Source organism: Canis aureus, chromosome 4, assembly GCF_053574225.1.
Source record: "Canis aureus isolate CA01 chromosome 4, VMU_Caureus_v.1.0, whole genome shotgun sequence".
NCBI lineage: Eukaryota > Metazoa > Chordata > Mammalia > Carnivora > Canidae > Canis > Canis aureus.
In genome coordinates, this window is record NC_135614.1 from 59,606,490 (window position 1) to 59,634,112 (window position 27,623).

Here is a 27,623-nt window from a genome sequence, read left to right on the forward strand (position 1 = left end):
CATGAAATAGCCCCTGATTCTGAAATTGTTTTAGTGCCTTTTCTCTCACTCTGGATTTCATTTCATGCATCGGTCCACACGCCTGACTCAAAAGGTACCACCCACTCCTTTATATACATCTTCTCATTTGTTTTTTCTAACCCTCAGTAGCTTACGGAAACCAGAGAACAAAGCTTGTGAGAATTACAAGCAAATAAAAAGTAAATGGTCTCTGAGAAATGGCCCATGGGCCTCCTGAGTAAAGAGCACCACTTTTCTCTAGAGCCTCTGTGGCTTTTTTTTTTTTTTTCTTCTAATTCTTACTAGTTTCTTTTTTCTGTTCTTGCTGGCTTTCCTGTGGGCGAGGTTACCAGAAAGCTGGGTTCCAAGTAGGTGAAGTTAGGATAATAAAACTCATAAGCATATACCAAAGAACAGACTGACTCCTATTTCCAGGCCGCTGAAGGCAGGGGTCACGTGTTAGGGTTGCAGTGGGTGGTGATGCATATTAACTGCTTCACACTTGGCCATTCATACTCTCTTCTGTCCCCAGGTGACTGTCCTGGACAACGGAGAGCCCTCCCTAAAGTCTACGTCCAGGGTGGTGATACACATCGTAGATGTCAATGACAACCCCCCTGTGTTCTCCCACAAGCTCTTCAATGTCCGCCTTCCGGAGAGGCTGAGCCCGGCAACCCCTGGGCCCGTGTACAGGCTGGTGGCTTCAGACCCTGATGAGGGTCTCAATGGCAGAGTCACCTACAGTATCGAGGAGAGTGATGAGGGGAGCTTCAGTATTGACCCAGTCACAGGCATGGTGTCATCCAGCAGCATCTTCATGGCCGGGGAGTACAATATCCTTACGGTGAGGAGGGGATGGAGGCCACAGAGGGGGGAGAGTCATAACTGGTTAGTGATTTTCTTTGAGGATACAGGAGAAGGGAAATAGCCATCAGGCATGGTGGAGGTGGTACTCCCTTCTCTGGCTTTTTCTGAGAGAAATGGGAGCCCTGACATCAGTGAAAGCATCAGAATTCTTGGCCTTTCTCTTTGAAGGCAATAAGGTCCTCACCTGGGAAATCTGCTCTAGTCTTAGAGGTAAGGATTTTGGTGAGAGTAGCATAGACTTTGGAGGTAAGCCTGCATTCCAACCCTAGCTCTGCCATTTTATACCTGCGTGGCTTTGGACAAGTCACTGAACCTCTTTGAGCCTTTGTTTTACCATCTGTAAAATGAAAATAAGAACATTTTCCTTGTAGGAAGCCTATATAACATGTGGCTAAGATGTGGACTCTCATGTCTGACAGCCCGAATCCAATCCCTGCTACTTGCTGGCCAGGCAGATGATCCCAGGGAGCTGAATTCAGCACGCTGAATGCATTTCCTCCTGCAGAAGGGAGATACAATGGTACCTCTCTCAGGGCTGTCATGAGAATTAAATTAGATATTGCATATATTGCTCTTAGAGCAGGGTGGGATACTAGTGAAAGCTCCATAAATTCTATTTAGTTTATGTTTATGGCCCATTATGTACAGTCCATCTCAGGAACCACACCTTAAGGCTCTGATAATTTTTTTGCTACGCTTGAAGTTCTTGAGCACAGGTTGTTTTGCTCACCACTGTGCCAGCAGTAACTAGCACGGTGCCTGTTTACAGTGAGCCTTCAACTGTGTGTTGAATGAAGGGATAAGTAGATAAAAGTCCAGCTCCACTAGTCACAGGGTACTCTGTCTCTTCACTGACCACCTGGGTCTTCTTATTTCTTGGCCCCAATCCTACAGACACAGCCTCCATTTCAGGTTTGGCTTCTTTTCAGATCAAAGCAACAGACAGTGGTCAGCCACCACTCTCAGCCAGTGTCCGGCTACACATCGAGTGGATCCCCCAGCCCCGGTCCTCATCCATACCACTGGCCTTTGACGAGCCCCACTACAGCTTTACAGTCATGGAGACAGACCCTGTGAACCACATGGTGGGCGTCATCAGTGTTGAGGGCCGACCCGGGCTCTTCTGGTTCAACATCTCTGGTGAGAGCTCTAGGAGGGCCAGCCCCTCCATCCTTATAAACCAGCCCTGGTCCACATAGCACAGTCCTCTGAGCATTCTCATTCAGGTCATGCTCCCTGGCAGCCCCTCTTTTGTCTATGATTAGTGACTGTCTCTCCCCTTATTCTCTGGGGCAGTGGGTGAGTAGAACCACCACTTCTGCCAAACTGGCCTTCCACACCAGCTATGATCTCAGGGAGAACCTCCATGGTCTCACTGGTAGCTCCCAGGCAGAGATGGGCAGAGCCACAGTTACTCCAAGTGCTTGGAAGACTCAGGAGACAGTACAAATTTTGTGTTTCCTCTACTGCCTCAGTGTGAGATCCATGTCAAGCTGCCATCATTCACCATGAGCTTGAAGACCACTGTACTCTGGGGCCATGCTTGATATTCTAATCCCAGGTTCCATCCTCACAATCGGGGAAAGTGTCCATTCTCTTTATAGGTCTCTATATAGAGACCAAGCTCTTTTGGTCTTCTCTGAAATTCCTTACTGTCTCTAAATGAAGATTTTATTAAAATATCTGGGAAGAGGGAATCTCAGACCCTTTTGGTAATCTGATGAACCGTTTGGGACTCTAATGAACACTCAGGCCCTCTTCCCCGAAAGATGTGCATGTGGACACACCAACGTTTGCACACAAATATAAGGATTTGTAGATCCTCTGAAACCCAGCCAGGAATTCCAAGAACCTCTGAGAGTTTAAGTACCACATGAACCATAGAGTCCTATTATAGAGATTCCCACCCTGGTTCAGAGATTGGATGTACACCTGTCCCAAGCTTTTTGACTCCTGGATCTACTTTCAATTCTGATTCACCATTCTTTTTGTTTGGATTTTTTTTCTTTTGTATAAAATTAACACATGTATTCTGTAGATCATTTAGGAAACACTAAGAAATGCAGAGAAGAAAATTAAAATCACCCGAACTTCCACCAGTCAGAAGATAATCCACTGCTAAAATGTTGATGTATTTTCATTTAGTTGTTTTTCTTAACACACACACACACACACACACACTTAGGGTTATATTAAAGTATTGTTTTATAACCTTTTAAAATATAATGTGAACATATTTCTATGCCACTAAACAGATTTCTATTTAGTAGGCATTTAAATAGCTGCATATTAATTCCATATTTAGATTTGTATAGTTTATGAAATCAATTCCCTCCTGGTGAACGGAGTTATTTTCATTTTTTCCCTACATACAGGCTCCTTTAGACTATGTAAACTATCTGAAAAGCCACAATGTAGAGCTCCATTATTCATGCATGTTTCAGTCCTGGTAGCAGAACACGTTCTATGGCAGACACTGGACTTCCTCTGGCACTCTTCAGTCCTTAAACATTACCTTTCTCTGTACTATCATTTAGATCTTTAAAAATTTGACAATAACTTGACAGGATCTACTATCACCTCCTCTAAATCTGCTAGCCAAATCCCGTTGCACTACTGCTGCCTTCATCATTGAGGCCATGTGTGCTTTCCCCCCTGTTCCCACTCCAGGTGGCGACAAGGACATGGACTTCGATATTGAGAAGACCACAGGCAGCATTGTCATCGCCAAGCCTCTTGACACAAGGAGGAGGTCGAGCTATAACTTGACTGTGGAGGTGACCGATGGGTCACACACCATTGCCACTCAGGTTAGAGGTCTCCCCAGGGACTCCTGAGCCAAGATGGGATGGGAGGCCTCCTTGGTTGGGATAAAGCTACAGAAGGTTTTCAGTGGATGTGGTGTATCTCAGAGGGCACTGAATTTGGAACCAAAATTTTGTCTTCCAGTCTTACCTGATATGCCTTCTATGGTCTTGGGGCAATTCTTGTTCCCATTGTGGATCTCTGGTAATGAAGGACTTTGTCTAGATGAGCAGTTTTCATTTAAAGACAGAGTTCCATAGGGGCTACCATGGCTATGAGGAATGATGGTAAGTGGGGCCCTAGATTTCTACCCTAGTTTCAGCCAGAGTTTTATCTGTTTCATATGTTGGAATTTCACAAAAAAATTCACTTGAAGAAAAGGCCCTTTTAACCAGAATTTTGTTTTTGAAAACCACTACACTGCATGTGATTTCAAAGCCTAGGGATTTTGAAATCCTGTCTTTCATTCAACAAATATTTACTGAGTGATGGCTGTGTGCCAGGCACTGTGCTAGGCACAAATGATATGGTGAAGAACCAGACAGACAAGGTCACTGACCCCCTGGAGCTTACAGTCTACCTTCTCTCTCATTCTCCTCCCTAGGTCTACATCATCATGATTGCCAATGTTAACCACCATCGCCCCCAGTTTCTGGAGGCTCATTATGAAGTCAGAGTTCCCCAGGATACACTGCCAGGCGTTGAGCTCCTCCAAGTCCAGGCCACGGATCCAGACAAGGGCAAGGGCCTCATCTACACCATACATGGCAGCCAAGACCCGGGAAGTGCCAGCCTCTTCCAGCTGGACCCAAGCAGTGGGGTCCTGGTAACTGTGGGGAAGTTGGACCTGGGTTTAGGCCCCTCCCAGCACACACTGACAGTCATGGTGAGTAAACTGAGAAATCAGGGAAGGATGCACTTGCATGTGGATGTGTGGGGGTGGACACATATGGAGCAATGCTGAAGGTTCTCTTTCCCCTGATGAGCTAGGTGTGCTGATGCTCATGATGATCCATGACATGAGATGTGACATTTCACAGCCTGACAGAGGCAGGCTTAAGGGGTGCTTGAGAGTAAAGAAGAGGGGATAGCTGCCAAAGAAGCTCCTGCCACCCTGGCTTTCTCTGAGCTCACTCTAATACCCCTCAACAGTTCTCTCCCTGCTCCATGACTGCATGGCCACAACATGGACTGACACAGTGTCAGAGCTGGGAAGAACCAGAGACTATTCGCCCTGGAGCTAGCACCATGGTGAGGGAATGAGGTGTGCCGGGCACAGAATTGAAGAAGGATTCACTTTCAGGGTTTGGTTCCCGCACTTTTATGACCCTGAGAGTGAGCCTCCTTCAGTCTATGCCCTGCATGCCTAATGTGTCTCACTCAGTCCCAACCCTGACCTGACTCACTACTCTCATACCTGAGGCCCACAGAGGCTCACTATCATGCAGTTCTTTATGAAGGAACCAGAATCAAAGCTAGCCTTCCTGACCCAAGGTGCAGCATTTTATGTGTCAGTTCATCATCCTTTGGGCACATTAATATACATTAAAGGCTCTGTAAAATTCTACAGCAAAGAAAACTTTAACTTCATTTAACTCAATGCCTCTTAAATTTAGTTGACCAGAGAATTTTTTTTCCTGTCTAACATGGTAAAATCTTGAAGAACTAATATTTTCTGAGACCTAACTTGGAAAATACTGTTTCTGTGCTTATCTCTGCCTTCCTCCTAAAGCGGGATTTTCCATGAAAATGGTCAAGCCTAATAATCACTAATTTATAAATTTATTTTAAAAAAGAGTATAAATGAGAGCAAAATTTAAAGGAATACAGAGAGTTACAAATAGGTATATTTTTCACTGGCATTCTATCTCATTGACCTTATTTGACCCTGCCTTCTTGCAGTCCTTTCTCTGTTCATGGCATTATCCCTTTGGGCCCATAGGTCCGAGACCAGGAGATGCCCATCAAGAGGAACTTCGTGTGGGTGTCCATTCACGTGGAGGATGGAAACCTCCACTCACCTTGCTTCACCCAGCTCCACTATGAGGCAAGTGTTCCTGACACCACAGCCTCTGGCACAGAGCTGCTCCAGGTCCGAGCCATGGATGCTGACCGGGGAGCCAATGCTGAGATCCACTACTCCCTCCTCAAAGGTGAGAGGCCTGACAATGAGTCCAAACTATGAGGAAAGAGTTTATGGCAATAAGAAAAACCACTGCAAGTCAAATGCCAGGCTTTCTAAATTTTGGCAAATATCATTTGTAGAGTATTCTTTGAGCTTATAATTGCTTAACACACTTCCAAAGATGGTAAGAATAATAACTAAGGGCCTATTTAGTAATGGGAGAATTTATGTACATACTATATAAATTCACCAACAATCGTATATGTGAAGGATGTTTATGAAGTCCACATAACATTTTAAAAGGCAATTCCCTTTGCCTTTACAATAGAAGGGACCTATAAATACTTTATTTTATTTTATTTTATGATAGTCACAGAGAGAGAGAGAGAGAGGCAGAGACATAGGCAGAGGGAGAAGCAGGCTCCATGCACCGGGAGCCTGATGTGGGATTTGATCCCGGGTCTCCAGGATCACGCCCTGGGCCAAAGGCAGGTGCCAAACCGCTGTGCCACCCAGGGATCCCACCTATAAATACTTTATAAGATGTATGGGACAGTTTTAGGAATTACATTTAGGAGTAACATTTTCTGTTAAAGTTGTATTGTGACTTTATATCTATTATATGGTTTTCCTCCTCTCATAAATGGGAACAACATTCTTTGTGCCAGAAAGCCTTTTATAAAAATTAAAAGAGAAAATGTATGTTAGTATATCTTGTAAACTGTAAAATATTATATGAATGCTAGGGGTTTATTGCTATCATTGATAAGTGTTAATTACACATAATTAAAGAAACAAAAATTATAATACCTAGTATCTAGCTAATTATTAATAATTTTAATGTTTGCTAATCCATAATTAATGATATTTAATAATTATTATTATCTTTAATAAAATTAATACTCCATAGTGCTAGATGTTGTGGAGGGACAAAGTGAAGATGACTTTGCTCTCATAGAGCAGAATGTTCATTTATTGCTTATAAACTTTCCAGAAATCAGAGCTTTTACATTTTTTTAAGAAACAGAAGTTGTTATACCTTGCCATGTGGCAGAAATCTATGCATCACTAAAGAAAAATAATACAAATTCTAACCCATTAATTGCTTATTTTTGTGATTTATGGAGCATAGTCACATCTTTTATATCATTTCATCTCATTGACAACCCCACTGATGGAGGTACTAATTTTATCTTACAGATAAGTTAAGATTCGTTTTAAAATATTCTTCTGATTATAGAAGTACCACATGCTCATTTTCTAAAATATGGGAGAAGCAGGAATACATAAGGAAGAAAATAGCACTCAGCCATAGTTTTCAGTACAGACAAAATAATTGTGTATATTTCCTTCCTATCGTTTTGGTGCATCTTTTGCCTTAGTGAGATTGAAATGAATATACAATTTTGTGCCCTAATTTTTTTCTCAGCAGTATAATCTAAATTATAATTACCCGTAGGTAGTTTACTTGGCTACTTTTAATAGAACTCCTTTTAAATTACAGTCTAGGGATCCCTGGGTGGCGCAGTGGTTTAGCGCCTGCCTTTGGCCCAGGGCGCGATCCTGGAGACCCGGGATCGAATCCCACGTCAGGCTCCCGGTGCATGGAGCCTGCTTCTCCCTCTGCCTGTGTCTCTGCCTCTCTCTCTCTCTCTCTCTGTGACTATCATAAATAAATAAAAATTAAAAAAAAAAAATTTAAAAAAAAAATAAATTACAGTCTACCTACTGAAACTGTATTCTTTGATGGAACTTAGGGTTTGTATCACAAGGGCAAATTAGGAATTCATCTCACTAGTCAACTGGACAATAGCTTCCATAAATGGGGGGAATCAGATGGAATGTTCTGTGATGAAGCCTAGCTATTTGTTTGCATTGAAATAATAAAATATGCACCTGAATGATAAGCAGAATAAGAATAGTAAAGAGCAATACTTTCCTGAGTGGAAGACCTGTACCCTTGCTGGTGAGCAAAATTACTCAGGTGTTACTAAGTCAGAGCATTAAATAGGTAGTCATCTCATCATAAGAAAAAAATTGTGCCTATGTGAGATGATGTTAGCTAAACTTATTTTGGCAATCATTTTGCAATATGTATGTATGTACATCAAATCATTTGTAGTACACCTTAAACTAACACAGCATTATATGTCAATTATATCTCAATAAAACTGGGTGGGGGGAAATGTCAGTTATGCAAGATGAAATTCTAGAGATCTGCTGTATGACATTGTGCTTTTAGTTAACAATACTGTGCTATAACCTTAAACATTTGTTAAGAGGTAGATCTCATGTTATCTGTTCTTCCTATAAAAAGAAAGAGAGAGAGAAGGAAGGGAAGAAGGAAGGAAGGAAGAAACTGTTGCTGTTTAAATGAGGTCAGACTTTAAAAACTGATAACTTTGAGAAACTACATTTTTAGGGAAATAGAACTAATTTTCAACATTATATTTTGTGAATCATATAATGTTGTATAACCATAACTTTCCTCAAAACTTAAATTTGAAATATTATTGTGCATTTATCAAAATAAATATTAAATTTTAAAAGGCCTAGAAAAAAATAGGCAATCAGATGTGGAGAAAGTACTCTCCCTTGATTCTCATTTGGGCTTCCTGATTAGTCAAGGACAAAACTTTTCCCAGGTACTAGGAAATTATAGAATCTCTATAATTCTTCTCTAATCCTTGCTACTCTGTTTTTATTGTAGGAAAAGGATAGGTCTCAGGCTCACATCCTTTAGCAAGAAATAGATTTTATCCAGAATTTAATAAGATATTTTTTCCCACTGACTTGTTTCTATGGTAACCTCTGATTTTATGACAAGCAATAATGATTTTTTCTTTTTTTATGATTTTCTTTTTTAAAAAATAGCAATACAAAAGTTGCCTGTTAAAATATTTTAAGTTTAAGAAAATGAACCAATTTAAAGGAAAATAGCCATTAAATAATGGTACAAAATAGTAAAGGTAGAGGCTGGATATTGAAAAAATTGCAAAGGCAATGTGAGACTGTCTTAAGTTTAGGAAATCCAAGTGTGGTAGAAAGGGCATTTGACCAGGAGCCTCTGGGTCTGTGTGTCCTATCCAGTTCCTCCCCACTTAACTCTGTGCCACTCAACCCCCAAGCCTGACAAGGACCCAAGGACCTTCCCACCATAGACTATATGGGGGAGCAGATAATGCAGTGTTTTAAACTCACCTATAAAAGCCACCACTGAAATAGAGTGGAGTGTGCTTTTCCTGAAAAGTATATGTTTCCTTTCTTTCAAGACCTTCTATACCTTTGGTTTTTTGGGGGGTTTTTTGAAAGATTTTACTTATTTATTCATGAGACACACAGAGAGAGAGGCAGAGACACAAGCGGAAGGAGAAGCAGGTTCCTTGTGGGGAACATGATGCAAGACTCGATCCCAGGACCCTGGGATCAGAACCTGAGCCAAAAGCAGACGCTCAACCACTGAGCCACCCAGGTGCCCCTATAGCTTTGATTTGTAGCTTAGTTTGTGACCCCAAAACTGAGTAATCATTGAAGCTGCCATTTATGGAGTAGCTACCATATGCATCACATAAGGTATTTTATAAAGTAGGTATCTTCCCTATATACTATATCATAACTAAATCCAGAGTAGCATAACATGTAGATTTTGTCCTGTCCAAGTTTTGTGTAATAGCCCCTTTACTGATCTATAAAGCCAAGTTAGTCTCTCTTGCCGTGCGGCAAACTTCAGTTTGTCTTGTCTTTTGTTTCAGGGAACAGCGAGGGTTTCTTCAACATCGATACCTTGCTAGGCATCATCACTCTGGCCCAGAAACTTAACCAGGCAAATCACGCCCGGTATAGTCTGACAGTCAAGGCAGAAGATCAAGGCTCCCCACAGAGGCATGACCTGGCTACAGTGATCATTAATGTCTACCCCTCAGATAGCAGTGCCCCCATCTTTTCCAAAGCTGAGTACTTTGTAGAAATCCCTGAATCAATCCCTGTTGGTTCCCCAATCCTCCTTGTGTCAGCTACAAGCTCCTCAGAAGTTACCTATGAGTTAAGAGAGGGAAACAAGGATGGTGTATTCTCCATGAACTCATATTCTGGACTCATTTCCACCCAGAAGAAACTGGACCATGAGAAAATTTCATCTTACCAACTGAAAATCCGAGGCAGCAATATGGCAGGTGCATTTACTGATGTCATGGCTCTTGTTTACATCATTGATGAAAATGACAATGCCCCCATGTTCTTAAAGTCCATTTTTGTGGGTCAAGTTAGTGAAGCAGCTCCATTGTACAGCATGATAATGGATGAAAACAACAACCCCCTTGTGATTCGTGCCTCTGACAGTGACGAAGAAGCTAATTCCTTGTTGGTCTATGAAATTTTGGAATCAGAAGCTTTGAAGTTTTTCAAAATTGATCCCAGTATGGGAACCCTAATCATCATATCAGAAATGGATTATGAGAACATGCCCTCTTTCCAATTCAGTGTCTATGTCCATGACCAAGGAAACCCTATCTTATTTGCATCCAGGCCAGTCCAGGTCATCATCAATGTTAGAGATGTAAATGATTCTCCTCCCAGATTCTCTGACCAGGTATATGAAGTAGCAATAGCGAAGCCCATTCATCGGGGTATGGAGCTCCTCATCGTGCGGGCCAGTGATGAGGACTCAGAAGTCAATTATAGCATCAAAACTGGCAATGCTGATGAAGCTGTGGCCATCCATCCCGTCACAGGTCGTATATCTGTGTTGAATCCTGCTTTCCTGGGAGTCTCTCGGGAGCTCACCATCAAGGCTTCTGATGGCCTGTATCACGATACTGCACTGGTAAAAATTTCTTTGACACAAGCCCTTAACACAAGCTTACAATTTGATAAGATTGTCTACAGAGCAACAGTGAAGGAGAATTTACAAGACAGAAAGGCACTGGTGATCCTTGGCGCCCAGGGCAATCATCTGAACGACACTCTTTCCTACTTCCTGTTGAATGGCACAGATATGTTTCATATGGTCAAGTCAGCAGGTGTGTTGCAGACAAAAGGTGTGGTGTTTGACAGAGAAAAACAGGATACTTATGAGGTGGCAGTGGAACTGAGGGACAATCGGACCCCTCAGCGGGTGGCTCAGGCTCTGGTCAGAGTCTCTGTTGAGGATGTCAATGACAACCACCCTCAATTTAAGCATCTGCCCTATTACACAATTATCCAAGATGGCACAGAGCCAGGGGATGTCCTCTTTCAGGTATCTGCCACTGACCAGGACTTGGGAGTAAATGGTGCTATCACATATGCATTTGCAGAAGATTACACATATTTTCGAATTGACCCCTATCTTGGGGACATATCACTGAAGAAACCCTTTGATTATCAAGCTTTAAATAAGTATCACCTCAAAGTCTTTGCTCGGGATGGAGGAACCCCATCCCTCCAGACTGAGGAAGAGGTACTTGTCACTGTAAGAAATAAATCCAACCCACTATTTCAGAGTCCTTACTACAAAGTGAGAGTGCCTGAAAATATCACACTCTATACCCCCATTCTCCACACCCAGGCTCGAAGTCCAGAGGGACTCCGACTCATTTACAACATTGTGGAGGAAGAGCCCTTGATGCTGTTCACCACTGACTTTAAGACTGGTGTTCTAACAGTAACAGGCCCTTTGGACTATGAGTCTAAGACCAAACATGTATTCACGGTCAGAGCCACAGACACAGCTCTGGGGTCATTTTCTGAAGCCACAGTGGAAGTCCTGGTCGAAGACATCAATGATAATCCTCCCACTTTCTCTCAATTGGTCTACACTACTTCAGTCTCAGAAGGCTTGCCTGCCCAGACCCCTGTGATCCAACTGTTGGCTTCTGACCAGGATTCAGGGCAAAACCGTGATGTCTCCTATGAGATCGTAGAGGATGGCTCAGATATTTCCAAATTTTTCCAGATCAATGGGAGCACAGGGGAGATGTCCACAGTTCAAGAGCTGGATTATGAAACTCAACAACACTTTCATGTGAAGGTCAGGGCCATGGATAGAGGAGACCCCCCACTCACTGGTGAAACCCTTGTGGTTGTTAATGTCTCTGACATAAATGATAATCCCCCAGAGTTCAGGCAACCTCAGTATGAAGCCAATGTCAGTGAGCTGGCAACCTGTGGACATCTGGTTCTTAAAGTCCAAGCTCTAGACCCTGACAGCAGGGACACCTCCCGTCTGGAGTACCTGATTCTTTCTGGCAATCAGGACAGGCACTTCTCCATTAACAGTTCATCAGGAATAATTTCTATGTTCAACCTTTGCAAAAAGCACCTGGACTCTTCTTACAATTTGAGGGTAGGTGCTTCTGATGGGGTCTTCCGAGCAACTGTGCCAGTGTATATCAACACTACAAATGCCAACAAGTACAGCCCAGAATTCCAGCAGCACATTTATGAGGCAGAATTAGCAGAGAATGCAAAGGTGGGAACGAAGGTGATTGAGTTGCTAGCCATCGACAAAGATAGTGGTCCTTATGGCACTGTAGATTATACCATCATCAATAAGCTGGCAGGTGAGAAGTTCTCCATAAACCCCAATGGCCAGATCACTACTCTGCAGAAACTGGATCGGGAAAATTCAACAGAAAGAGTTATTGCTATTAAAGTCATGGCTCAGGATGGAGGAGGAAGAGTGGCTTTCTGCACTGTGAAGATAATCCTGACAGATGAAAATGACAACCCTCCACAATTTAAAGCATCTGAATACACAGTATCCATTCAATCCAATGTCAGTAAAGATTCCCCAGTTATCCAGGTGTTGGCCTATGATGCAGATGAGGGGCAGAATGCAGATGTCACCTACTCAGTGGACTCAATGGAGGACTTGGATGAAGAGGTCATTGAAGTCAACCCAATTACTGGTGTTGTCAAGGTGAAGGAGAGCTTGGTGGGATTGGAAAATCGGGCCTTTGACTTAAAAATCAAAGCCCAAGATGGGGGTCCTCCTCACTGGAACTCTCTGGTGCTGTTACGACTTCAGGTCGTTCCTAATGAAGTATCCTTGCCCCAATTTTCCGAACCTCTGTATACTTTCTCTGCATCTGAAGATCTTCCAGAAGGGTCTGAAATTGGTTCTGTTAAAGCAGTGGCTGCTCAAGATCCAGTCATCTATAGCCTAGTGCAGGGCACCACACCAGAGAGCAACAAAGATGGTGTCTTCTCCTTGGACCGAAACACAGGAGTTCTAAAGGTGAGAAAGGCCATGGACTATGAGTCCACCAAATGGTACCAGATTGATTTAATGGCACATTGTCCCCATAATGATACTCACTTGGTTTCCTTGGTCTCTGTCAATATCCAAGTGAAGGATGTCAATGACAATAGGCCTATATTTGAGGCTGATCCCTATAAGGCTGTTCTCACTGAGAACATGCCAGTGGGGACCTCAGTCATTCAAGTGACTGCCAATGACCAGGACACTGGGAATGATGGCCAGGTGAGCTACAGGCTGCCAGTGGACCCTGGTAGCAATATCCATGAGCTCTTTGCCATTGACAGTGAGACTGGCTGGATCACCACACTTCAGGAACTTGACTGTGAGACCCACCAGACCTACCGCTTTTATGTGGTGGCCTATGACCATGGAAGGACTATCCAGCTATCTTCTCAGGTTATGGTTGAAGTCTCCATTACAGATGAGAATGACAATGCTCCCCAATTTGCTTCTGAAGACTACAGAGGATCTGTGGTTGAGAACAGTGAACCTGGTGAAGTTGTGGCCACTCTTAAAACCTTGGATGCTGATATCACTGAGCAGAACAGACAGGTCACCTGCTATATCACAGGTAAGGATATGTGTCTTGGTATGGAGGAACTGGGGTACTATAAAAAAAGTCTATTAAGAGGTACCCTAAGACATGGGTTTCAGTCCTGGCTCTGCCACTTATTAGCAATGTGACCTTGGGTAAATCAATTAACCTTCCAGGATCTCAGTTGTTTCATCTATGAATGTGGCATGCCTGTTCTCATTCACCTTACAAGGATGCCAGTAATATCTAACTTGAAAAAGCTCTTGAGAGTTTCCTATAAATTGGCAGGTGTTTTGTAGAGAGAATTTCTTACTATTTTAGGTGGAATAGAATAGAAGAGAGATACTGTAACTGCTCTCAGTTAGCTTCTAGAGGATGGGGAAGGCATCAATAATGGTATAATCCCTGGAAACTCTGTCAGATGACTGCCCCTGTAGAGTCTATTCTGCCCAGAGCAAGATACTAGAAACACTCCTAAGTCAATCACAGGACATACGTGTTAGAGTGAAAACACTTCCATAGCTCTGATTCCAGTTCAACCCCCTCATTCACACACAGGAAAACCAAAGCCCAGATAGGGGCAGAAACTCAACCAAGGTTACACTCCAAGTTTGAGTCAGGTCTGGGATTAAAACCCCACCCTACGAGCTGCTTTCCTCAGTGGATACCTATTGAAAACCTAAACTACCCCAATCTCTGTCCAGTGGCTGAACCATCTAGCCAGGGGCCAAAAAAAAGAGCTTCTTTTCTTCTCAATGTCCCTTTTCCTCTCTCCTGGATGCCATGTCATCTCATCCCCATAGACATGGTTCCTTCTGCTCTCACAGCTGTCTGGGAGAAAGTTAATGAACCTGAAGTTACAACCAAAATTCATAAATTCCTATAGAGACAGATCCTGTATCAGAGCTGTTTGAAATATGGAGATGTAGGGAAATAGAATCTTATCATCCTATAATATCAGACTGAAAAACACTAAAGACTTAATATCTCCGAATGATAGAATAAATGTCAATAGATCATCAACTCCTAGAATACTTGAGTCTTGGAACTCTGGAATCTTGGAATCTCATAAATCCATCTCCTCTATCAGTGCTTGGTGTCAAGGAAAAAATGACTCAGAAGCAAACCTAGTGATCTATGGAAACCTCCATGTAGTCTGTGTTGTCATTTATTTAAAAAACAAAACAACAACAACAAAAAACCCCAAAGGGATCCCTGGGTGGCGCAGCAGTTTGGCGTCTGCCTTTGGCCCAGGGCGCGATCCTGGAGACCCGGGATCGAATCCCATGTCAGGCTCCCGGTGCATGGAGCCTACTTCTCCCTCTGCCTGTGTCTCTGCCTCTCTCTCTCTCTCTCTCTCTCTCTCTCTGTGTGACTATCATAAATAAATAAAAATTAAAAAAAAAAACAACCCAAAAAACAAAAAACCTCAGGGAGCTTAGTGTTTTCGGTCACTTCCCACCTCTCTACTGTTGAACAGATAAACCAGATACCAGAAGGTTCTTGTTTAAAATTGAAATGTGCTTCCTTAACTTCCCCCAGTGCCTTTCAAAGCACACACACACACACACACACACACACACACACACACACAAAAAAAATAGAAGGAAAAAAAGAAAAAGAAACCTGCTCCTCAGCTACATATTCTAGAGTGGTGCTTCTCACAGTGATAATTCCATTTAATAGGTTGAAGTCAGAAGAATCTTCATAACACCAAATAACTCAATATACAACTGTGGGTCCTTAATTAAGGGAGGAAATTTTTGTCTTTCCCAGCAGTCCTAAAAAAAATGTCATGTGGGAAGCCACCTATGGTACAAAGCCTGGTTCATTCCTATTCCTTGGCTTCTGGAAGCTCTGTTTCATCTCTTTAGAGGGAGACCCTTTGGGCCAGTTTGGCATCAGCCAAGTGGGAGATGAGTGGAGGATTTTCTCAAGGAAGACCCTGGACCGTGAGCACATGGCCAAGTACTTGCTCAGAATCACAGCTTCTGATGGCAAGTTCCAGGCTTCGGTCCTTGTGGAGATCTTCGTCTTGGACATCAATGATAACAGCCCACAGTGCTCACAGGTGAGAGCCTTGTGAGGGTGAGGTGGCATTGGAGGCAAAGAAGCTTGAGTGAAGGCCAAGAGGAAGGAGAAGAGCTTGGGGGAACTATCTCTGAAGCTGGGCATCACTGACCAACCCTTGCTTCTCCCCAGCTAGCCTCAGACTAGTGCCTTAGGCAGGGTACATGCTAGGTAATTCCTCCCTTCTACCCCTGGCATAGGGATATCACCAAGCTCTTTAAAACCGTTGGTCCATAATTCTCTCCTTACACTGCCTTTAAAAGTCTACTTCTCTGAAAAATATATCCAGAAGTAAAGTAACTTCATTCTCCAGTCTGCTGTGCCCAGTGGGAAAACCCCTCCACCACTCGGTTTGTTAGCATGGCTCATTATCAAATATGTCCAAAGAGAATAGCCCCTAGAGACACCCTGCACTGCTACCATGCCCATATATATACATAACTCCACATCTACATGGGTAATACAGAGCACCACAGATGCTCTCCCGAGGTTATATGTATACACAAACATGCGGACTTCCCTGTGTTACATTTTTGCTGAGGACTTCATTTAACTCAACCTTAAATTTCCTGTGAAAACAAATGTTGAAGTGGTGGTGGTGGTGGTGGTGGTGGTGGTGGTGGTGTGTGTGTGTGTGTATGTGTGTGTGTTGGGGATGGAACTGTGTTCTTAGAGGACATAAATGAACAATCATTGTCCTGTAGCTTTGCATTTAAACATATTTTTTTAAATACAGTAAATAATTTTTAACTTTTGGGATTTGCATTACCTTAAAGTTTTCAGATAAAGTTAAAATGTTAACATTTTACCTTTATAACATTTTTAATTAAAATAATTTAAATTTACATAAAATCCAGCCATTCAGTATACATGCATAAATGCAAACTCCCACATACTTATTCACATACACATACACAAAGGATCATCAACAACTCTATATATACATGCAAATACACACACACACATATATATACACACACACACACAGATTCATAAGCATATACCTAATACCCACAACATTCATCCATCTGTATGCCCATCCATACAAGAAAATATACATATAAAACTCACACAAACATACTTACATGTGCATTTGCATATATACACTTTGTTTGCACACATATATGCATCACATACCCTGTAACATAAAACAATGCATTTTCCCATCCCCTTTTCTTCCTTTGTCTTCTACATTCCAACCACATAAAATCATAGTAGAAAAAGAGAACCTACATTATCAGGATGCATGGAAAATGTCTTTGCAGGATCCAAGACTATCACCTTTTTGGTGGTCTCAGAAGGGCAGCCTTTTTTGGGGGGATGGTGGCCATACTTTCTTCCTCTTTCGTATTCCCCTTAGCCATCCTAACAACCAGCCTGCATGCTCCCCATGCTGGAAGAGACCAGGATCAACCCCGCCCCCAACCTGGCCTTCCCAGGGGTGATCAACACCATCACTAGAACCAGGGAGAAGAGGTCTGGGGACCCATCTCTACAGCCCACCCAGGCTCAAAGCCTCCATCCAGAGCACATGCAGAGGTTCATGCTCACCCACACCCTGCAGTGGGGGGTACTAGTTTGCTTGAAGACTATGCTCAGGAATAGCAGCTATAGGAACATTGGGCTTCCAGGATGCTCCAGCCTCTCCCCTCTGCCACAACCCCTGCTATGAAGGTGCCCGCAGTGGAGGGAGGATGGGGCAGACCCAGGGGGTCATTGGGTCCAGACCTGACTCATACCCAAGAGTCTGTCTTGGGGTGTGGGCAGGGAGTGAGCCTGACAGCATGACCTCACCACAGAGACCAGGATGCCTGGCCTGGAGTGAGTAGCTTGATCTGACACCTTCCAGAATACCTCATATCACACCCATCTCATCAACCTCATCCAGAAGCCTGAAAGGGCCCCTGTGGAGTAGGGGGCAGCAGGTCCTTCTAGCTATGAGTGTGGGTTTTCAATGTGGAGCTTCTCTCTCATTCATTCTCTTTTCTGATTTGTCCTCTTGTCATCCTACTCCTTGCTTTTAATCTCCATTTCCTTGCATGTTTCAACTTATTCTCTCTGTTCCACCCCTGCCCTGCTTCTCTCTTTTCCTCTCCCCATCTTGCTCTCTATCTCTCTCTGTTTTTCCCTCCCTCTCTGTCACTCTACCTTTCTCTCAATCTAGGTGTATCTCCCACAGTCTCTCTCTTCTTTGTCTTCCATTTACAGCTTCTCTATACTGGCAAAGTCAGTGAAGATACATCTCCAGGACACTTTATTTTGAAAGTGTCTGCAACAGACTTGGACTCTGATACCAATGCTCAGATCACATATTCTCTGCATGGACCTGGGGCAGATGAATTTAAGCTGGATCCTCATACAGGTGGGTTTCCTGAGCTACAGGATCAAGCCAAGAACTTATTTAATGAATACCAGTGCCCAGTACCATGTTAGATTCCTTGGAGAAGAAACAGGAATTTATTTATCTATCCATCCATCCATCCATCCATCCATCCATCCATCCATACATACATCCACTCAGCAAATATATTGGCACCATGTGCCAAGCACTGCACTAGGTGGTGGGGACATAATCAAGAGACAGATAAGATCTGGTCTTGTGGGAAAGGCAATCATTGAATCAGTGGTTTGAAATGTGCTGAGTTAAGAAAAAAAAATGCAGGATGCTAAGAGGAGGTTTGACAGGAGCAGGGAGGGCGGCATGGGAGTAAAGGGAGTAATAGGGATGGACATTCAAGGCAGAAGAATTTATACAACGGTTTTGTTTTAGGAAAGAGCACATACATCTGAGGTCCTGATGGAAGGCCAGAAACTGGTGTACAAAGGGGAGGAGAGAGGACAAAGAGTGAGGGTGGGGGGTACAAATCTCTCCTTTAGAGCCACTAGAGGATTCAGGCAGATAAGCTTCATGGTCAAGGGCATGATTTCAAGATGCGTATACTGCAGACCTCAATGTATCATTGTAAAAATCCTAAGAGATGAAGTATATAGAAGTCTAGCTCAGGTCTGGCACATAATAAGAGTTCAGTAGATGTGGTTGCCATTGTCATTATTATTAGAGGACAAAGCACAGAGGTGGAAGCAGACAGCCCTGCAGGGTAGACCACCCAATGCCTGGGAGAGGTTGGGCTGCGAGAGTCTGGTGGAGAAGACAGGATGAGGTCTGCTTCCTTTGGAAGAACAGCCCCATAGTGAGATCCCTGTCCTGCTGCTGGGCGTGGGGACAGGCAGCACAGAAGGCCTAGGCCTCAGAGGGCCAGCTGCTGACACTTGGCTTGGAACCAGTAGCTCAAAGGATGGCTTGGAGATTCCTGAGCAGGGAGGTGGCAGGTGAGAGTGATGTCCCAGGAAGCTGTCTGGATAGATAGGAGACAACATTGTCCTTTCTCATTCTAGCATGGGCATGCTGAGTCACCCCCGGTAGGTTACCTAATCTCTCTCTGTTGCTGTTTGTTCAGCTGCAGGATGATTGGTGGGGTCTTAAAAAAAAAAAAAAAAAAAAGAACTGGGTGGTTTTTCTAAGTATGGAAATAATACATGCTTATTGTTAAAAAATTCAAACACTGTAGGCATGTATTATGCAGAAATTGGAAAGTCTATATAATAACCAGCCCCTCCCCAAAGATAAGCACTCTAGAGTACTATTTGTGACTTGCTTTTTTTTTTTTCCACATAGCAACACCTTGGAGGTAATAACAAGGCATTACATAAAACTCCATCATAATTCCTTTCGGGTTGTGCAGAAATTTTACCGTATGGTTAAATCATGATATATTCAAACAGCCCCTTTTTGAAAGACATACAGGGTATTTTCAGTATGCTGCTATTATGAACAATACTGCAGAAAATATCTTTATTTATGCATTTTTACACTTGGTCTGATTATTCCATAGGCTATATTCCCAGATGTGTAATGTTGGACCAGAAGATAAACACATTTTATGTGTTGTTAGAAATTGCGTCCTTGCCCTTTAAAAACATTGTGCCTCTTTGTAGCTTGTGGTGAGGATCTTAAACTGGTGACATGGCTGTGGAGTGCATTTGGGAGGATTAGGGAGGAGGTAGGTGTGGGACTCACCTTCTTTCCTAACTGTATATAGGCAGGACTGACCTGTTTTCTCCGACCCCTTTCTGTCACAGAGTGACAAAACCCTGTGTGCCTGTGGTTGTCTCGCATGGATATCTAGAAGGCAAGTTCTGGAGTAATGTCCCCTAGGGAAATCTCACCTGCTGTCATTTCTCTGGCCAGGGGAGCTGACCACCCTAACAGCTCTAGACCGAGAGAAGAAGGATACATACAGCCTTGTTGCCAAAGCGACGGATGGAGGTGGCCAATCGTGCCAGGCAGATGTGACCCTCCATGTGGAGGATGTGAATGACAACGCCCCCCATTTCTTCCCCAGCCACTGTGCTGTGGCTGTCTTCGACAACACCACGGTTAAGACCCCCGTGGCTGTGGTATTGGCCCGGGATCCTGACCAAGGTGAGGAGGAGAAGGATGGGCGACTTGCTCACAGGGTCACTGGGGCTGAGGGTTTGGCTCTTCGTGTGTTGCTCTGAGATGCAGCAAGGACTCTGCCTCCTTGCTGAGTCTACAAACACTTACAAGAGGAAAGTGTTTGCCCACAAACCGCATACCTAAGTGCTAGATGACAAAAGATTTGGGTAATGTTTTGAGGCCGGTACAGGGCCTTTCAGCCTCCTTGTTTCTCACAGGCTCTCAGACCTGGAGCCCTTTCAATTCTGCCATTTACGCTCAAGGACATTTTAAATACAACCATCTAATCTGAAGTACGCTAATTGGAACTATTCAAGTCCAATAAATTTGCCAAAAGAAAGGAGTTTTTGGCACGAATTCTACCAAGCTATTACATTTTGTGCTCAATTTTCTATACAATAAGGCGGAATCATTTTCAGTATTTTACATTTTTATTTTAATGACATTATTTGCACTGGAGTTAATTCTCTTTAGAATTTACAGGGCAAATTAGATTTGTGCGTGATATTTGTTCCATATTGTACCAATTACAACTTCTGCCATCATGAAGCATTGTGTGCTTTATATATATATACAGTACATATGTCCAATTTTCTTGAGTTTTAGCTTGGCATTGAAGGAGATGGGAGATTTTGGAGGAATGTAGGGGTTTAAGAGAGGGCAAATAGAGCAAAGGCATCTAATGGCTACAAGGTCCTGCTGTGCTCACTAGCTAGTACTTGCACACTTCCAGGGACAGGAAGCTCCCTACTTCCTAGGCAACCAATCACCTACTTTCTCATGGTACCTCCCTACTTCCTAGCAGCTACCCTACTGACCTTCTGTGGTACCTTAGATAATTATCAAGTGCTACCTATTTTGAGCTGGCACCCATCAGTCCTGGCCTTGTCCTCTGTAGTCACAACAGATCTCCTAGACTTCCACCCACTTCCACCCACGACACCCTTCCAAGACTGGGAGGTGATGATTATCTGCTCCAGCCCTAAGCTTTCCTTTCTGGGTGGAGGAGACCTAGTTTCTTCAATTACATGCTTCTGATCATGCCTTCTTTCTAGGACACATCCTGTAGCTTTGTACCCAGTTTACCATTAGCCCTTTAAAACTGTTATTATTCTAATCTAAACACTCCATCAGATATTCCAAATGTGACCTGACCAGAAGCTTCCTCTCTTTAGAAAGAATATGGTCTTTCCAGAAAAATGTATATATGGGGAAATTGCATGGTATGTGTCCTTAACTTATGTAAGTTCAACTATTCTAATAGGCAGTTTCTGCCACTATTCCACCAAAAGGGTGTGTGTGAGATGTGAGAACCTCAGGCTCAGGGTGTGTACTCCTCCCACTGGGTAAGGATCTTAGGGCTGAGCATTCAGTATTGGTGTTCTTCATACACAATGGCCCCTACTGCTTTATTTAGTACACAACCATACACAATGGCCCCTACGGCTTTATCTAGTACACAACCAAAATCATAGAATTTGAGCCAAACCTGAGGAAACACCACGTTTTGATTTGCTAAGGACTTTCCATGGGTATGTGTGTTTCCTTAACTTTTTATTTTGACATAATTGTAGATTCATAGGAAGTTGCAAAAATCATACTGAGAGGCCCCTGCACCCTTCACCCAACTTTTCCCATTGGTGACATTTTAGCTATAGCAGGAAATTGGTACTGGGACATTACTGGTAACTGGACTATTAACCTTATTCAAACTTCACCAGTTTTTTTTTTTCACCAGTTGTAATATGCACATTTGAATGTGTGCGTGTGAGCATGTCTTTATGTGTCTAGTTCCATTCAATATTATCCCATATAGAATTTCATGTAACCACCACCACAATCAAAATATAGAATTGTTCTATCACAACCAAGGGACTCACTATAGATTTTTCACTTTGTAAGCTGGCATTGGACTCTAATTCCCACATAAGCAATTTCAGATAATTGTATAGATCTGCAGATACTCCACCCCCAGGAACCTTTCTATGAGGCCTTGAACCCCCAGTGAAGAATCTCCCACTGAAAGATTCTCACTTTTAACCTGAGTATGTTAGCTTCTATGGGGACCCTCCACCCTAGTCTCTCCTGTGGTTAGAAAATTCACTGCCAGTGGGGCCAGAGAAGGGTCTTTCAGTATGAATCATGCTCTTGGTCTCTCCAACAGGTGCCAATGCCCAGGTGGTTTACTCGCTGACGGACTCTGCTGAAGGTCATTTTTCCATTGAGGCCACCACAGGTGTGATTCGGCTAGAGAAGCCACTACAGATCAGGCCACAGGAAGCATTGGAGCTCACTGTCCGTGCCTCTGACCTGGGAACTCCGATACCACTGTCCACTCTGGGCACAGTCACCATCTCAGTGGTAGGCCTCGATGACTATCTGCCCGTGTTCCTGAACACTGAGCACAGTGTACAGGTGCCCGAGGACGCCCAGCTTGGCACAGAGGTGCTGCGGCTAGCCACCCTCACTCGTCCCGGGGCCGAGAAGACTGGCTACCGTGTGGTCAGTGGGAACGAGCAGGGGAGATTCCGTTTGGATGCCCGCACAGGTGAGCCAGCACCTGAGGCTACCCACCCTCAACATGCACCTGCACACCCAGGGTCTTGGGGACCACTGACTTCTTCACATATAGGGCAAAACTCTTTTGGTTCTTTCTTTACTCTTCATCTTTCCAGGTCCCAAGCCCCTCTTCTGCCCTGGGGCCAGCTTATGTGGGGACACCCTTTATTCCTTCACGCCCCCACCCAGGATGCTTGGCAACCCACTCTCCTCCCACAGTTTGTAGCTTCATGGTCCCAGCTCAGGCCCAGCCTCTGGAGGATGAGACCACTCTCTGCCCTCGGCTGACAAGGCACTTGCTGGAATCTGGGGCATAAGCTTCCCAGGGTATGGCTACCTGCTTCCCTCTCACAACCCTCCCCAAATATCCTGGTACCCCTGCCTCTCCCCTCATTCTCATGAAGAGAAGTAGGAAACGGTCTCTTCTTTCCTTCAGAAGAGCCTGAGTCAGACTCACAGAATCTCATGAAAGGGCCTCAGAGCCTGCTCAGGTCAGATTCCTCCCCATAGCACCCTTGCAATAGTACTTTCTACCTTCTAATGCAGCTGTCTTATCACTGAGCAGTATTTTTTAATGGTTGTACTGTGGAGACTTTAAACATATAAAAATGTAGAGAGAACAGTGTAATGAACCCCACGTTCCCATCACCCAGCTTCAGTAATTGTCAGTGTCCTGGTCTGATTTGACATTGGCCCTTCACCACCACCCCCATGCACACATACTGCATTTGGTCGACAGGCAGTGTTTTAAGTCTCTTTTAATCTCTAACATTTTCCTCTCCCTCTTTATTTCATCTACCATCTAACTAAGGAAACTTGAGTCATATGTTGGGCAGAATTTTTTCTATTTTGGATTGATTACTGACTGTATTTTTTTGATGTCATATATCTCTCTAGCCCCTATATTTCTCATAAATGACATTTAGATTAAAGACCATGATCAGGTTCAAGCTTAATCTCATAGCAACAGTGCTTCATAGATGATGTTGGGCTGTACTTTGCACTTTGTCAGGAGGTATATATAACTGATCGGATTTTTTTCTGAGGTTAAGATGGACAATGGGCTTGTGTGTTGTCAGCCTGACCCAACCTAGAGCCAAATCCCCATAGAGTTCTTCATCAGCTGTTCTTCTAATGGTTTTAGCAACCTTAGATGATTATTTCTTAGATACATTATTTCATTAGGCACAGCATAATGACGATCTCCTAATTTTATCATTCCTTATTAATTTACTAATTGGAATTCTTTTATAAAGAAGAGCTTTCCACCATATAACTATGCAGGAACAACACAATAAGTCCTTATTCTTTTCCAATTTTCAGAAAAATAAATCTGTGCCTTAGCAGTTCATTGAACAATTTTGGGTAGTATAAAACTCCTTATAATCTAAGTTCTGTCACTTACTAGCTGGGTGAACTTAAGCAGGTCATTTACTGATGAGAGCATCAGTTGACTCACTTAGAAAATAGGAACCACAGTTATTCCTACTCTACAGAATTATTATAGATTTATATGAGAAAGATTTGATATTACAGATTTAAATGAGATTTCAATGAAATATTATAGAAGTAAATGAAGGAAACACTGCTGTTGAGAATGACAATAAGGAAAATGAGAGATGGAGGAGGAGGGGAGAGGAAGGTAATGGAGAAATAGAAAACAGAGAAGGTGATGTAAGAAATGAAGGATGAGATGATAGGAGATGATGGAGGAGAGGAAGGAAGAGATGATGGAATGAAGGAGGAGGTGATGGAGCAGATGATAGAAGAGAGGAAGGAGGTGATGATGGAAGAGATGAAGAAGGAGATGAAGGAGGAGATGGAGGACATGTTGGAGATGATGGAGATAGCGGAGGATAAAATGGAAGAGATCATGGACAAGACAGAGGAGATGATGGAGAAGATCTGTCTTTCTCAACCCTATTGAGCTGCCTCTTCTGGGGTTTGGCTCAAGACTCTTCAGCTCTATACCTTTGCAATCCCAAATGCTTCATTGCTTCCATCATCTCTTGTTTCTTCAGGGATCCTGTATGTCAACAAGAGCCTGGACTTTGAGACAAGCCCCAAGTTCTTCCTATCGATAGAATGCAGCAGGAAAGGCTCTTCTTCTCTCAGTGACATGACCACAATTGTGGTCAACATCACTGATATCAATGAACACCGACCCAGATTCCCCCAGGATCTGTACAGCACAAGGGTCTTAGAGAACGCCATCGTGGGTGACGTCGTGCTCACAGTAAGGATCTGCAACTTTGCCTTTTAGGGGGCATGGACTTGGGTGGGCTTTTATCTCCCCCTCTCCCAGATGTCTATGACCATGGGTTAGTTTATCAATTTATACACTAGGGACTTAACTCTGACTTGCAGCTACTTGGCCAAACTGTTACGCACGACAGAGGGTCTCAGAGCCATGTTTGATAAGGTCTAGATTGGGTATTGTTAGAATGGGGCATAGGAGAGATCCGAGAGGACTGCCAGAGGCTCCAAGGCCTGGGAAAGGCCTGGTCACTGTGTATGACAAGGAGTATTGGTGTGTGTGTAGGGAGAGAGGCACCAAATAGCACCTCTTTGCATCTAAACATGTAATTGCTCCCTACTACATAGAATGAAACCAAAGTCAAGGTCCTCTATGACCCCTCTTTATTCTGCCTTCTGGTCTTATCTCCTCCCACTCTCTGATATGCATCCTATGCTCCAACCACACAGGAAGATGTGTCTTTCCCTAAACAGCCTCTGCATTTTCACACATTCTGGGCTCGTGCCTGGAATGCTGGCTCTACTCCCAGGAGCCCTCCTTATCCTTCTGGGACCCAGGAATGCTTTGCTAATCTCCCCAGGTAGAATTTATCACTGTGTTCTCTGTCCTCTCATAAAGATGATCATACTTTTCCCCAAATTAGAATTACCCATAAAATTAAACATTAAACTTCCTGTGGGCATATTCATTTTGGCACACCCCTCACCTCCTAGCTCAGGACCCAGCAGCCGGTCAGTATGAGTGAATGAGTAAATGAATGAAACATGGCATGCTGAAATCTATAGTAGGCTATAAAATGAAGAGATTCCTTTATAGGGATGACTGTGGTCCAGGGACTGCCAGCCAATGGCTGTCATTGGAGTGAGGACATATCTGTTCCCTTACTCTCCCAGGGGCAAAAGTTCCTTTCTGGTTCCTCTTGCCCTCCATTCACAACTACTCTCTCATTGCTGCAGGTGTCAGCGACTGACGAAGATGGACCTGCAAATAGTGCCATCACCTATAGCCTGGTAGGAGGGAATCAGCTTGGGCATTTCACCATCCACCCCAAGAAGGGGGAGCTACAGGTGGCCAAGGCCCTGGATTGGGAACAGGTGAGTCATGTGGGAGGGGCCCAATCTGAGTTTATCAGAGCTATAGATATGGCCTTAATGCAGGTCCAGGGGATAAACTGAGGTCCACACCCCATGCTGACTTCTCCAGGCTTGTCCTCAGTGTTCCGCCCTTGTTTTTTCTGTGTGGTCTCTATGGCTTGTGAGGCCAGAGGCAGGAGAGGGACTAAATTGACCCTTAACCTTCACTACAGGAGCTCAGGCTAGGTTCTTACTATTGACCAGGAATCATATCCTTATCTAACCATCTTCAAAGGCAAGATCATTATAACAAGTTATCATTAATTATCTGCTCTGTGCCAGGAACTTTGATAAATTCTTTATATATATTATGCCATTTGGTCCTTAAAATAATCCTAGGGGGTGGGTCCTGATAGCCTCACAGATGTTTAGTCACCTTCCCAAGTTCTCATAGCTAATAAATGGTAGAACTGGGAATCAAATCTATTTCTTTCTGACTCCAAAACCTGGACCCTAAAATAGTATAAGTGGGTAATAGGGGAGTGTCTCCAACCTTATTTTTTTGAAAACATTAGCAATGAGTCACAGAACTGAGGGGTCTTGTTGCTAACTCTCCACTGGCATCTTGCTACAGACTTCTAGCTATTCCCTGAGGCTCCGAGCCACAGACAGTGGGCGGCCCCCACTGCATGAAGACACAGTCATCGCTATCCAAGTGGTTGATGTCAATGATAACCCACCAAGATTCTTCCAACTCAACTACAGCACCTCTGTCCAGGTACGCTTGAGCTTCCAAAGACATCCTGAAGCCTTTCTCCTTTTGTTTCCCTCCTGGTAGAGGGTGCTCACCATTGGTATCAGTCCACCCAAACAGTGGCCATGACCTTGCCACTGATATCCCTAACAGCAACACAGCCTGCTAAAGGGGACTATGAACTATGGAATTAAAAATAATCAGGGGCACCTGGGTGGCTCAGCGGCTGAGTGTCTGCCTTTGGCTCAGGTCATGATCCTAGGGTCCTGGGATTGAGTCCTGTATCAGGCTCCCTGCAGGGAGCCTGCTTCTCCCTCTGCCTATGACTCTGCCTCTCTCTGTGTGTCTCTCATGAATAAATAAATAAGATCTTAAAAATGGCACTGAGGTGGGCACTTGACGGGATGAGCACTGAGTGTTATTCTATATGTTGGCAAATTGAACACCAATAAAAAATAATTTAAAAAAAAAAAAAGAGACAACAGCTGGAATGCTAAAAAAAAAAAAAAGATCTTAAAAAAAGAAAAAACAGTATATATGGTGTGATACTATCCATGGTTTCAGGCATCCACTGGGGGTCTTAGAACATATCCCTATGGATAAAGGGCCTACTCTGCCCTATTTACAGATTTTTTAAAATGGAAGTGCAAAAATGTACCATAGCTAGAATGTGGCAGACTTGGGATTTAAACCTAGATAGTTTTCCAGATCCCCAAGCTATTTCCACCGTACCAATGGTTTACAAATGGGATTTGAAGAGGCCTAGGGATTCAATGGGAACTGTGACAATAAGAGGTGAGGGAGGTGAGGAAGAGGACAGGAAGGTGGAATCTGGGTCCT

General features: G+C 43.6%; 2 protein-coding genes across 2 annotated transcripts in view; one reads left to right on the plus strand and one right to left on the minus strand.

Annotated features, from left to right (window-relative positions):
- FAT2 (FAT atypical cadherin 2) overlaps nt 1-27,623 on the plus strand; it is an 80,957-nt gene that overhangs the window by 32,109 nt on the left and 21,225 nt on the right. The window contains exons 5-17 of the mRNA XM_077895818.1: nt 533-844; nt 1,797-2,007; nt 3,538-3,677; nt 4,277-4,558; nt 5,615-5,825; nt 9,550-13,608; nt 15,447-15,643; nt 17,851-18,004; nt 19,892-20,125; nt 22,305-22,688; nt 24,721-24,935; nt 25,913-26,050; nt 26,664-26,807. Of these exons, the coding sequence (XP_077751944.1) occupies nt 533-844; nt 1,797-2,007; nt 3,538-3,677; nt 4,277-4,558; nt 5,615-5,825; nt 9,550-13,608; nt 15,447-15,643; nt 17,851-18,004; nt 19,892-20,125; nt 22,305-22,688; nt 24,721-24,935; nt 25,913-26,050; nt 26,664-26,807 (6,681 nt within the window). The remainder of the gene's footprint in view (nt 1-532; nt 845-1,796; nt 2,008-3,537; nt 3,678-4,276; nt 4,559-5,614; nt 5,826-9,549; nt 13,609-15,446; nt 15,644-17,850; nt 18,005-19,891; nt 20,126-22,304; nt 22,689-24,720; nt 24,936-25,912; nt 26,051-26,663; nt 26,808-27,623) is intronic.
- SLC36A1 (solute carrier family 36 member 1) overlaps nt 9,962-27,623 on the minus strand; it is a 107,288-nt gene continuing 89,626 nt past the window's right edge. Inside the window, exon 11 of the mRNA XM_077895824.1 lies at nt 9,962-10,598. Coding sequence (XP_077751950.1) covers nt 10,582-10,598 — 17 coding nt within the window. The 3' untranslated portion in view covers nt 9,962-10,581. The remainder of the gene's footprint in view (nt 10,599-27,623) is intronic.